Genomic DNA, 14,022 nt, shown 5'->3' on the forward strand with positions numbered 1-14,022 from the left:
CTGTGACATGTTTACCGTGGAGTGCTTGGAGATTAAAAACAGACTATGATAACAGTTATGGTGGTGTCACAAAGCCTGTGTCTGGACAAGCACAGTATTGAGATTGTTCTGTTCTTTCTTTTAAAGTATTATTCTCCTTTACTGTTATAATGTTATGGAGAACATCGTATAATTACTATGAGAAATGTTGCAGAAATTTTGAGATATATTCTCTTACTTAGTCAACATTATATTTGGTTTACATTTCGGAAGTAACAGTGAAATTGATAGAAAATATTCTGGTAATTAATTTACCATTTTCTGTTTAATTAAAAAGTTTGTTTCAATTTATCTCTGATTCAATAGTGCAAAAATAGTAATTGAGATTCTGGTAGTACTGAAATACTGTTTTTCTCCAATTATCATTTAGATTATAGCTGCAGTATGTAGGTATTTTGTGGAATAGTTTGGCTGGAGCTGATACTTAAGGTAGTTGACACTAGAGAGAATTTTCCAGTAATTTTGTTCTGTCTGTAGAGACCCAGGACTGCTTCCACAGGAAAACTAATCTTTGGATTTTTCAAATCTCACTGTTTCTAATGTTATATCCTTAATAATATTATTAATTCTTGATTTTATAATCTCTGTTTTCATGTACAGTACTTTATTTTGCTAAGGGGAGATAGAAACTTCTCTTAGAGGAAACATTTGTTTAAAAAACATTTTGAACACTAGAGGGCAGCAAATTTACTGGACAAATAAGTATATTTGGTTACAACTTTGATTTCCGCCTTAAAAAATAGATACAACAAACAAATATACTAAATCCTGATTTATAGAAATCTATTTCTATGATAGACTATGGAAAAGGGAGCAGAATATCTACCATCTTGCACCCTACCTTGGAATGGCAACTTCCCATGAATTACGATTTTGTAGATTAAAACTTCAATTTATCATCTCAATGGGCAACTGTCTAGAATTCATGCCAATAGAAATTAGAAGAGAAAACCCCCGCAAGGATAATTGGTAATTATCCATAACTTTGGAATGTAATGAAAGGCACATGCTTGAGCAGAGCCTCGATCGATGGTAAAGAAATGGTAGGTGGCAGAACTAGAATTTTCTCTATGCTGCAGTTGACCTTTTGAATCCCTTTAGTCAGGCAACAATTAAATGTATTATGTAGCAATCTTGAGTCACTCTAAGGTACACAGAGGCCTCACAAAAGTCAGTGATATACATTCAGATGGTCAGCCGACAGACAGACATACTAATGATCTCACTAAATCAGCACTTTCCATAAGTGACTTGAAAGTTTTTTAGCCGTTCAACATGAATGTTAACATTCAGAAACTCATTTAGGAAGCATAATCATGCTCATAAAAGACAACAAAAGAGCAGAGATACTGCTGCGCCTCTTTCTACCCTCTTTTGATCTCTTTTCATTTTGAAAAACTCAGCACACGTGGGCTTACAACGAACACTGGTCATGAGCTCAAGAGGAAGTAAGAAAACCTAAAATTATAAATCACACACAATTCTTATTTAAAGGTAACCTATTTTTGAAGTTTTGTTTTCTACAGTTTAAAAGCATTTTGTTGCTTTTCAGGTTACAAAAATACTACTGTTCTCAGAATTCTTATTGCGGGCATGGGATTTCTATGTGCCGTTCCGAACAGAAAAATTGCCAACATCATTTGGTCCTTTATAACTTATGCTCATTAGATTTTTAAGCCTTAATGACATTGGCTACTATGTTTTATATTTATTGAGATACCACAGTAAGTGCTCTACACATTGTTAGTTGGGATAATTTTTTATGGTTCAAACCAACAGATGAAAGTCTCAGAATTTTTATAGCTTAAGCTTTAAGTGACAGTCTTCACTGCTAAAGAAGCTTAAGTTTACTGAGGCTTTAAATTGCATTTCAACTCTGCCCTGTGTTTTCAATGCTTTTTCTTTCACTTTTACCATTATGTGCAGGTTTAGTTATTGTAGAGAAAGATAACATCTCCCCCTTATTTTCTATTTTCAAGCATAAAGTTGTCCTAAATAAGTGCTTAATTGAATTTATATTATTTTATTTTAATGTGGTTCACCTATAAACATATCCAACCCAGATGGGATGTAGAATTTTATTATTATTTAATTTTATTATTTGTAGATTATATTATCCAAGCAGAGAGTTTGCATGATTGTCTCATGGAATAAATTGCAGTTGAAATCAGTTTAAGATAAATTCCTGGTGATGGCAAAGTATTTTTCTAGATCAAACATTTGGCCCATTTAGTCATCATTTCTAAATTTATAGTCAAATGAGCATCTAGGCACTTCAAAAATTGTATTCATTTTTACTTTCCTGTTAAAGAATATAAATGCATATTCCATTGATTTCTAAGGAAGAGGAGGATCCTTTTGGCCAGGGTCGGGGGAGGACTTCTCTTCCTCTACCCCCTTTGTACGCTAGGGAATCATGGAATTCGGGAACCACAGTTACTAACAGCAGTGTGTGGAATCCCTCGTGTGTGCTTTGACGGAGACCCATGGTGCCTTTTGTCACTAGAAATGTACAGACTTCATAGATTAGCAACAGAACAAGGATTAGGTCCCACCAACTTTACCCACTAACTGCAAGGGTAAAACCTATACTCATTCCCTTACTATTAATTCAGTGTGTATTCACTGAACACCTACCATGTGCCAGGCATTGCGCTAGGTGCTGGGGATTCGACTGGTGCACCAGACGGGGTCCCTGCCTTCAAGGAGCTTAAAGTCTAGTGAGGGACACAGACAAGTAAACAGGCCATTACAATTCAGGGTTGTGAGGGGTAATGCAGTGTGCTGTAGGGGGGCTCACAGCAGGAGAAGCTTGGCCCCTAGTGTCCAGTAGTCGGGATGGTGCCCTGGGGGAAGTGACACAGGCCGAGGAGGAGATGGGATTTTCCACAGGAAGAAAGAGGTGGTGGAGAGAGCATTCCTGGCAGAGAGACAGCCTGTGCAAAGGTCCAGGGGGGGAAGACTGACAGCTCTCTGTAGAGCTGGAACATGGTGAGTGAAGCAGGAAGGGCAGGAAGATACTTGAGGCTGGAGAGGTCAGCGGGGGCCAAACCACAAGGTTTTTTGTATATTACATTAAGGAACTTGGATTTTGCTCTAAGGACACTTGAGAGCTGGGAGAAAGTTTTGAGCAGGAGGTTTTCTAAGATTGCCCTAGCTGTGGTGTGGAGACTAGATTGGAGAATTAGGGAAAAGAGTTAGTGGCTGTCATTCTAACATAGGCAATGGACAATTGTGGACCAGAAGAGAGGAGTGGCCGTGGCATTTCTCCTGGGAGGCAGGACTTTGAGATGGTTGGGGAGAGGCGAATCCAAGATGACACTTGGGAAAACTGGGCAGACAATGGCGTCATCTCGGAATTCAAAAGAACAACAGAGAATAACCCAGCTGTGGTGTACAATTTACAGACATTTAAGATGAAAAGAGTAAAGGAATGCTCACAAACCGTCTTGGAGGAAAAAGACATGAGAGTGCCTAAATCTTGCGGTCCTTATGTGTTGTCCACATGCTGTCCCATCACTCGTATTTAGCAAACCTGCTCTCTATCCTCTCTCTTGTGTGTGTCCAAGACACTCTCGAATCTTACGTAAACTCTATCAAGATATAGCCACTCTCTGCAAAAGCACCATGCCCTGAGCCCTTTGTTTTTGTTTTTCTGATTTAGAGAGGCAACTGGAATGGATTCAGGGTTGATGAAAAGAAAAAGATAATAGTCGAGTCCTATAATAAAAACCTGGCCAAAATGATACAGATGATTAGCTCAAATCATTTTGCATAAGGCTGGCCCTCAGCAAAATTGTTTAGGAGGGATAAACATTTTGGTTCTTTCCATTTCTTCATAAAACATCCATTTTCATTTCCTTCCAAGTTTCTAGGTTCCTTCCACTGCTCCTTTCCTGTGGCAGCAGAGACCCATCCGTACCCAAATCTTCAGCCATACCCACATTCCAGATCTTTCCATCCTTCTTAGAGCTAGTTAAGTATACAGGTCTTGTGTCCTAACTACTCAGGGCCCAGGTTGCTGGTAAAATAAATCCAGTACACTAACTTATTATAAATAAACAAATTAACTTACACTGCAAAATAATTAAATAATCAAATACTCTAATTAAGGTGATAATGACTACCAGCTAAATGTGTTTCCGATTTAGCTAATCCGGGATGTGCAGCAGTATGGTGGTGATTAAGTGCACCAGGCATGAGTCTGCCTGGGCTCAACTTCCAGGTCCAGCACTCACCAGCCACGGGAACCTGAGCAAGGTTACTTAATATGTGCTCAGCCTCTCAATCTGTAAAATGGGAATTCTATACATCTACTTCATAGGGTTGTTGGGATCATTATATACGGCATAAATTACTAATTATAAGGCCTGACACATAAGTAAGTGCTCAATAAGGAGCTACAACTACTGCTATTGCTGCTGTTATTATTATTGCTATTTTTAAACCGGGAGCCTTCAAAGCTTTAACCCAAAGACATGGGTAAAGTGGAAATTTCTGTCACAATGACAGGGCCTGTGAATAAGCTCCTGATGGGGCGAATTCATTTGGTGTGTCTCCGTTTTAACCATACAGGAGATGGTCTACTTCTCACAAATGTGGCGCTACTTTGCATATTGATTAAATGATAGACTCCAAGTTCCTTGAGGTAAAGACTGTGTCTCGCTCACTGCCGTGTCCCTCACACGTAGTACGATGCCTGGCACATAGGTGGGGCTTCACAGGTTTTGCTGCATGAGTAAATACTAGAAATATCCTGACGGGATTGCTTCCAAAATCAATCCTGTTTCCTGACATCACAGCTACAAAAGCACTCCAGGACAGTTACAACCCCCAGCATCCTAAGAGTCTCAGACATTGTTAGAATGATCGTTAATGTTTCGTTATTTACATTTAAATCTGAGACTCATTATTTTGCATGATTATTTTGCTATTTTAAATTTTATGCAATGGCGATATCATGGTTCACTCAGTTCTCATCCTAGAAATTTCAAAGATCATGATATTCAGTCATATAACTTAGTGAATGGGTTATATGTTTGCAGTGGAACCTGCAGTTCGGTGGTGTTCCTTTTTTTTCTTTCAGTTTTTCTGGTAAAGTCCTGTTACTCTAAAAGATATGAGTTATTTGAAGAAAGGCAAAGAAGGCTTAGAAAAATATCCTGTATGAATTATGTGATTATAAGGTTTTTGAACATGTTTCTCAAGAACATAACCATAAATACAGGGTTTCAAAAACTAAATCAAGGACACTCATATTGGGTGTGGTGAGCAACGGTTTCTAATCAAATTTCAGGGCTGGCCTTATGTTATATATAATACTGTGGTTTCTTGGATACTCTTAAAGGCACTAACAAAGAAAACTCTCTTTTTCCTGTTCACTGACACCTAAAATTCTTTTAAGACAAAGACGAGCAAATTGCAACCAGAAGCAGGTTTTGATAGAGGGGATGCAGAGGAATTATAGAATTTCAAAGAGATCCTGAAGGCATTGATCTAGGAGGGAAAGCGAGGACTGGGGGAATCAAAACAAAAGAGGGCCAAGGAAGAGCCTATTTGTTCAATTGTACTTTGAGGAGGCAAGTGGTTATTTTCAACTTTTTATGTCTTTTCCTTTGCATGTAATTAAAATATATAATTGGAAAAAATACTGCAAAGTTAAATATAATCTTGATCCATTAGATTGACAATCAGTCAGGAAACTTGAGGCTTGGTAACCTGAGGGAGATTTAATAAGAATCAATTAAAACAACTTGTTATAACAAAGGACATTTGGAAAATTTCCCTTTAAGCCAAAGAAATATTAAGAAACCAAAATGGAAACCAAGGGATGGAACTGCCTGGTCCATTTGTATCAGAGAGAATGAAGGATTGTTCTCATTAGCAATGGAGACTGGCAATTCAGTGTTGCATTTGAGAGTTGTGCTTTTTCTTTTTAAAAAAATTAAACTCAGGATCACGATTAGGCACATTTATAGTTACGTGAGAATGAGTCCTATATTTGGTGAGTAGGGACAATATATTAGAGACTGTATCTTTAATTCTGAGATAAGATACACAAATCATGATACAAAATAAACATGATTTCTAAATAATGCCAAATAAATAAATCACCTTTGTGGTTAAAAAATTGCTAAACGGTATGAAATTCAGGTTTATTTGGGAACCCAGGAAACCTAGAGAACTGGCGTTCTGTTTAATGACAAGTGCTTACTGGTCTTTCATGCTGCAGAATGGATGACTTCCCAGGTTCATATTCAAAAATACTCCTTGGCTCAGAACGAAATTTCCTTGTGTCCACTTTTCTGTCTGGAGGGTCCCAGTCATGCCTAGAAATCAACAACAAATTACATATTAAAATAATTCTCTATGCTTAAAACCGTTGTATAAAACCACTGATTATCTGTTTTCAAAGCTAATTTTAGTATAGACTTTTTTTTAAAGCATCTCAGGATAAAATGTTAATATGCAAAAAAATACCACATTTGTGTTCTGTTTTTCATAAATGATTTAAAGAAAGCCATTTCTTTGATTTCCTATTATATTTTCCTCTACTTTTTTTTCGTACAAGGACTATCCTCCTGCTGGCTCAATAACTCACACGAGGGGTTTGTATTGATAGAAATGCAACCAGTTATCTGCTAGTGAACTCTGGGGTCACAAATGGCAGCTGTGTATTTTTGTGTTTAGAGGAAGCGGCGGTTATGCTCCATTAAGTTGTGTGAGTTTATCCCATCACTCTGTGACCTGGCGTCCTTGATCCGAAGTGACAAGGAGTAATGTACACGTCATGTTTGATCTTGTTTATCTTGCAAGTGGCATCATAGTTTGTCTGTAAAAAGTGCAAAGGTATCACTTGGGTTGCCATCCATAAGAGCAAGTTGTATGGCAGTGGAGACCCTCCATGGTTTTACCCTTGAAAAACCAGAGGCTGGCGTCTATTCCATCGCATAGGAGACCCTGGAATCAGCTCTTTTTCCTGAACTAATATCCTTCAAGAGGCAGGCAAAGAGGGACTTCAAAAGTAAAGCTTTTCTAGGTAGCTGAGGCTGAAGAAGTCTTCCTTTGGGAGGATCACATTTGAGGAAGAAGGATTTTCTGACTGTAGATGGAGGCAACTCTTTTGTTTTTTTCCTTTTTTTAAAAAAAATATTTTTTTATTTATTTGGCTGCGTCGGGTCTTAGTTGTGGCATGCGGGATCTTTGTTACCTGTGAGGGATCTTTGTTGCAGCATGCAGGATCTTTAGTTGTGGCATGTGAACTTCTTAGCTACGCATGTGGGATCTAGTTCCCCGACCAGGGATTGAACCCGGGCCCCCTGCATTGGGAGCTCAGAGTCTTAGCCACTGGACCACCAGGAAAGTCCCATGGTGGGGGTAGTTCTGACCCATAGAGTGGGATGAAATTCTGACTCCATGCATGTTGGAAATAGAAGTTTCTACAAGACAGGAGAATTAGGGGCAGGCAGGTCCTGGCTTTCTAGTAAATTGATGAGTAGTATTCAGCAGACGTACTTTGAGCGTCACATAAGACAATGTATATGAAAACATTCTAGAAAATTTTAAGGGATTATCATGTTTCTCAATGAAAGATTTATTTTTACTCGACATATAGGACAAAATACATTTAAATGAGTTCATTTTGGTTCTTTTTTTATGGCAGAGATAGCATTTTGTGTCTAGACAATTATTTCTCAAATTTAAGACATAACACCTATAAACATATAATCATCATGAGGAGACGGGCATTAAAATGAGAACTCTTCACACATAATGTATGTCTATCTTTGTGGTATCTTATGCCCTATATGATCATCAGTTACTTTTAATGGTACAGTAGGGTGTTGAATATAATATTTCTGGGATGGGTATGATAGATGGATGCTTAATAACCATATTAATACTGAATAATTCTTATATTCTTATTTATTATTGCTGGTATAGCATGAGCTATGGCTTTAGTTAGAGCTGAGTGTGAATCCTGGCTTGGACATACTAGCTGCATGAGCTGAGCAACTTACTTTAATTTTCAAAACCACAGCTTTTTTTTTTTTTTTTTCCTCTCTCTAAAATGGGTTTAAAATAGAACATATCTCATTGGGTTGTTCTCAGAATTAAGTGATATAATACAGGAAAAGTGCTTAGATTAGTGGCTCATAGTGAGGTCTCAATGAAGGTTACCTATAAGTAGTACTATTAGTCATTATCCTAATAAAAATGGCCCAATAGAAGTGTGTTTATAAATTTTTATTTTTGTTTGAATAGTTTCTATAAAAATATTTCAGTGGGGAAATTAAAGTTAGTGTGTGGAAATGAGTCACAGCTAGACACATCAACTAATGCCTTACTTATGATTTACGAATAACCTTTTCTGTTTTCAAAAAGATACTTTTGTGATCAGAGGGGCAATTTTAAATCATTAATAGTCCTAACATTTCAAATCTGAGGAAACTGAAAATTAACTGCATAGTCTCTGACCTGCTGTGCCAAAGGGAGTGTGTGTCAATTATTTCTATTTATTTGTCTCATATGCATTTATTGATCAAAGAGTGGAGATGACGCTCAGTTACTTCAAGTCGAACTCAGGTGACCATGATATTAGGAACCAATATTGTGAAAGTGTTCACTACACTCTTGATAGAGGAGGTGAACATGGCACCTTTATAAGACTATACATATACTATCTCAGAAAGGTAAGCACTGATTCTTCTGCTGAACGCCCTGTGGGCTTATTTTTATCCTAAGCTAAATACAGGACACTTCAGGGGAAAATGCCTTACTTTTCTGTTGAAGACCGATCTCTTGGTCGAAGTGGTGGGACTGGAGGAGGAACGTGCGGGGGAGGGACAGGCGAGGAAGCATCCTTAAAGGCATCAGTGCCGTTGTCGGAGTGGCTTTTGGAGAGGGGTCTGTAGGTCTGGGTCTTGGCAGCAGGATGTGACTGAGCACCGTAGGGTGAGTTGTACAGGCCTATCAGGAAACACAGCACAGCAAAACAAACACAGAACAGAAACAAATAACATGTTGAAAGTGCATTACATTACTTATACCCCACAAAAATATCCCATGATTTTACCAAGATTATTATCGGTAAACATATTCACAATGCATGCATTGGATGGTATGCTCTTGATTTATTAATATTATTAATTTATTAATCATTATTAATTCATTAATGGATTGAATACACGAGCATTGGTTACAGTGAATCCTCATCAGTTATTATGGAATTAGTAATAATTCCAACTGGTACTAGAAACAAACTTACAGATACTTAGCAAATTTTCTCGTGGATAATGTAAACTAATAACGTAGTTAAGATTTTAGAAGAAGATTAAGAATACTTAATAGAACTGTTTCCAAATATCTTCTATTACTTTAAAAGCTCTGATTTGCATATGATAATTGACATGTTAATTGCAATCAAACAAAATATTGAGCAAGTTAAATACATGCGGTGCAAGGCATAAGGAAACATCCACTCTCAATAAGCTTATAGCACATCTGGGGAAAAGAGACATGATGAGAATTATGATTGAAAATAATTGGTAGCATATGATAAAGGCCACATGAGGAAAACATATTTTAGGCATTAAAGATTTTAGAAGATGGTGATTGGTCGGAGAAGATATCACAGAACTGATGACACTAGAGTGAGCCCTGAAGGATTGGTTTGGGTGGGTCGGGGAAGAGGGCAGTGGAGATGGCAGAGGAAAAAAAGCAGCAGAAAGTGCAAGGCATAGAACAGCACGATGTAAGGTTAGTAGGAGGGGAAGAGACTAATCAGAGTTGCTTTGTCTACTGATTAAATGGTAAAACTCTAAAGGGCTCTGCAAGTTTATATGTAACTACTGTTCAATTTACTAATTCTAATGGATGCAAACTTCAATGTGAAAAATAATTATAAAAATTCTGAATTTCCTGCCACCTCAATCTTTTGAGCTAAGTCTATTTTCATTCATCTGCTTCTCCTGAAGGTCCATGCAAATTGGCTATGACAAATGAGACAGTGTCTGCAGTTTTGTTTTGCCTCAGTGCTACAGTCAGACTTCAACCTGAGCGCTTGTTAAGAACTAAACAACAGACCCAAAATGGAGTTGCTCGTGCTAAGCCCCACAGCACCAAACCGAGACTTAACTTAGTTACAGTTTTGAGTCTCCCAGAAATGGAATCTAAAAGCTGTCCGTCAGGAATGGCCTGGCCAGCACGAGTTAGATACTCTGCCTAACAGCCCCCTGCCCTCCCCTCGGGGAAAGTGACCTTGCAGTAACCCACCCGCTTTTTTTCTTAGTCTAACTTCCTTGTTCCTGCTCCCTTCTGCCTATTGAAAGTCTTTCATTTTGTTCAGCTCCTCAGAGCTCCTTTCTATCTGCTATGTTGGATGCTGCCTGATTCATGAATCGTTTAATAAAGCCAAGAAGATCTTTAAAATCTTCTCAGTTGAATTTTGCATTTTAACAAGCTAAACACAGGAGAGGAGTTAGGAGAACCTGAGACCAGGAATAAAAGTTGAGGGAATCTTAGCAGGCCACCTGCTATCATCTGCAAGAGCGAGGACTGAAAACCAGATTCTTGCAGCTTGCTGAGCTTGTTCTGCTTGTTTTTTCCCCTCTACTTGTCGTCGGACACTAGTAGCAGAATCCTCAACAGGGAAAAGGCCTGAGTGCTGGCCTTCAGGCCTCACGGAGGGGACAACCTCATCCAGCTTGGGGGCGTGGCTGGCAAGGGGACCTTGATGGGAGGCTGCAGCTGCCGAACGGGACGTGGGCCTCGGAGACTGCTCTACAGAAGGGAATAACAGGCACTGTGCAATCGTCCTGAGCCTGGGGCCGGGAAGTGACAGGCGGCCCCATGTGGGGTCCCCTGATGTGACATTTAGGAGAAAGAGATGATGGAAACATTTTTGAGGGGTCCCTCATTCCAGCCTGTAACCACTTCACAAGATACCAACTCACTCAAGTACAAGTGGAAATGCCCGGAATTGAAGTTGTTCCATTATGACCGCTGGCAACTCTGAGTCAGAAAAGTGGTCCAGCAAAGTGGGATGTTTAAAAATCCTTCAATGAATGATTGCATTTGGAGCAAAAGCATGGACAGGGTCACAAAATACTTTGCTTGACTTGTTTTTGGTGAACTGTATCTGAAAGATCTTACGCAATTGTAATCATTCTCTCTACTGATAAAAGAAGATCTTTATCTTATTTTGTACCCCCTGTTACAGTATGTTCTTTCCTGCTGTCCTTCACACTTTGGTTAAACATTCCTGAAGCCGAGAATAAACTAACAGTGGGGATGAAGGAGATAAAATAGTATTAGTTCTCATTTCCATGAGAAAAGATCAAATCTTTCGTTATACATGCTGAGAAAAGAAAAAAAGCATCTTCCTAATTGTAGAAACTGAAATCGTGCACTCAGAGTGGTAAAAAAAAGGTGACTGGGAAGTTCTTCCAAGCATGGGAGGGCACAGTGTATTCATGCCAAGCAAGGAAACCCATCCTACCTGCATTATATGTATAAGGAGTATTATACATGTCTGTGTCATCATCTAGAAAATGAAACATAAATATTATGGTAATACAGATTGGTCACCACATCCTAACAAGATAGCAGAACTTCAGAGAAACAACAGATTTGTTAGAAAACCAACACATTTTGCCTAGTTCATAAAACCATTTTTAAATTTTCAAATATTATGGGGTTTTTTTTTCTGTTTTTTTTTTTTTTTTTGCTGGGCCTTTGCAAATTGACTTCTCTGGGCTGTAAAGGTTTGCTCTGCTGCCCACTTCACAGCGTACAGATATCAGTCCCTCTTCCTCCTTTCCGCCTGTTCTGGATCATGAATTTCCTTTAGTAAGTGCTTTAAAGATCCCTTGTCAACTCAGTGAGACCCAGCTACAGTCACTGTCTTGATATGGGGCAGATACACGTGGACAGAGGAATAATGCGTCCGTTTAAGCAGATAATACGCCAGGCCAGTTTATACTGTGGGTGGGGAAGGATGAAGGCGTAAAGCCAGAGCCCCTGGCACTACTCCAAGGGTCCCCTTCCAAGAGGCTTCCTGGCAGCTCAGGGGTGAAGCAGGAGTGCAGGTGTCTGGGAGTGGAGGGGTGATCTAAGAATAAGGAGGAGTGCTGAAAAGAAGGGAGGGCCATGAAGTTTGCTGGGGTCTTGACAGTTCGTGTGAACCGAAACTACACGAAAGAGTATGCATCCTTCAGCCCACAAGGACCTGACCAGAAAACAGAACTACATACCTGGCTTGTGCACCATGTGGATTTGCTTAAACATGGTCTTGTACCAGTCCTTTGGCCTGTCAACTGTCTGTAAAGGAAAATGTCCAACAGTTACAAAACTGGTTCCAAATAAACATTGTTCCTCTTTGTATATTTTATCTTTTTAAATAGCAGATTTCTGTTCTGACTCTTTACTATGTCATGATGACATATCAGTAATTTATCCAGGGATACATGCAATTTGTAAATATATTACCCTTTGTTTGGGTGGAGGCTGAGTTGGAATGTTATACGCTATGGTTCTATTTCTTCCAGGTCACAGCTGTGCCCAGCCCTAGATAGTTGATATTTGTGCAAGCTTATTTATATAAAATTAACTGAATAAAAGTTATACTGTTGTAATTGTTTGCTTCGCTCCTTTTGGATATTATGGATATTATCATTATCCATAATAACTTGTTAGTATACTGTTCAAGACATTATTTTAAAAATTAACTAGGGAATATTTTGGACTCGAATTGTATTCTGATCATCGGCTTAGAATTAGAGAAATAAAAATTTGGTATTTACTAGTCTAAGTTACTAAAATACTGACTGTAGTAAACAATCTAGTGTCCCAGAGCAAGTCACAAAATATAGATATTGTTTCAAAATTTCTTTAACGTGATAATAAAATGTTGGCAACATTTGCTGTGCTAAACTGTAAGTTCCTTAAAAGCAGAAGCTCCTTATCCACCCCGCTTTTGACATAATATAAACAGTAGGCTGCAGTGGAAAGCTGAGATTAATGTCAGATCAACCTAGATTCAAATCTTGGTTCCTTTCATTACTGTTTAATACTTCCAAGCAATAAGAATTTGGGCAAGTGAGGTAACCTTTTAGGGCCTCAGTTTTCTCTTCTCTAAGATGAAATAATTATATCCACATCGTAGAATTGTTATGGAAATTGAAAGAGACAGTGTATACAAAAAGACCTAGAACAATGCCTAGAATATAAGAAATGCTCAATAAATCATAACAGTAGGGAACCTCAAATATTTACAGAATAAAACAATGACTGAATCCAGGTTATTGGATGGAAGTCTGCCTAATCGTATACCTGTGAAAGTGGACATATGCCTTTATAATCATAATTCAAGATTTTGCTTGGAGTGTCTTCATTTTAACTCTTCCAGGGTTATTCTGGTAAGAAACTTGACCATTCTGTATATAGTGACTAAATATACAGATTTTTCGAGGCAGTTCTCTTCAAAGAAAATATTCTGTTAGGAAGGCCACAAAAATATTCTTGTATTTGTTAGACTGAGCTTTGGTGTAGATTTTATATCCTGATTTTTCTTTCCAATGTGGTCATCGTGTTTTCCATCTGGAAATTGAGGGTTTTGTGCTATATCTAGACTTATTTTGATCTCTAAGAATATATGATTCTGGTAATCACCACAAATACAGAGTAACATCAAGGGCTAATTGACTTTGTTGGGAATCACTTCTTCACTCATTCTAGGCTCTTTCTACAATGGAAATATTGAGTGGATCACTGGTGGGCTTTATACTCAAATGGTGGGAGCTGGTGGGAGAGGCAGTGATAAAGCAAGAGTCTAGCTGTTATTTGCTGGGTTAAACAAAGTAGATGAACATGTATCTTTAAGGGACATTTATTTTCATAAAAGGTGGATTTCTTTTTCATTAAGCTTTAATTCCTTTGCAGTCTTTAGCAATAAAAAATAAGACATAACTTTGTGTAAAAATG

The 14,022-nt window shown here is 38.3% G+C and overlaps 1 protein-coding gene across 32 annotated transcripts in view; it reads right to left on the bottom strand.

The window, feature by feature from the left end:
* SORBS2 (sorbin and SH3 domain containing 2) overlaps window positions 1-14,022 on the bottom strand; it is a 204,321-nt gene that overhangs the window by 47,344 nt on the left and 142,955 nt on the right. For all 32 annotated transcript variants that reach the window (XM_036838584.1, XM_036838575.1, XM_036838566.1 and 29 more), the window contains 4 exons: window positions 12,294-12,360; window positions 11,540-11,584; window positions 8,820-9,009; window positions 6,254-6,368 (listed from right to left, as the gene is read on the bottom strand). In XM_036838584.1, the coding sequence (XP_036694479.1) occupies window positions 6,254-6,368; window positions 8,820-9,009; window positions 11,540-11,584; window positions 12,294-12,360 (417 nt within the window). The remainder of the gene's footprint in view (window positions 1-6,253; window positions 6,369-8,819; window positions 9,010-11,539; window positions 11,585-12,293; window positions 12,361-14,022) is intronic.

The sequence above is a fragment of the Balaenoptera musculus genome, chromosome 21, assembly GCF_009873245.2.
Source record: "Balaenoptera musculus isolate JJ_BM4_2016_0621 chromosome 21, mBalMus1.pri.v3, whole genome shotgun sequence".
Classification (NCBI taxonomy): domain Eukaryota; kingdom Metazoa; phylum Chordata; class Mammalia; order Artiodactyla; family Balaenopteridae; genus Balaenoptera; species Balaenoptera musculus.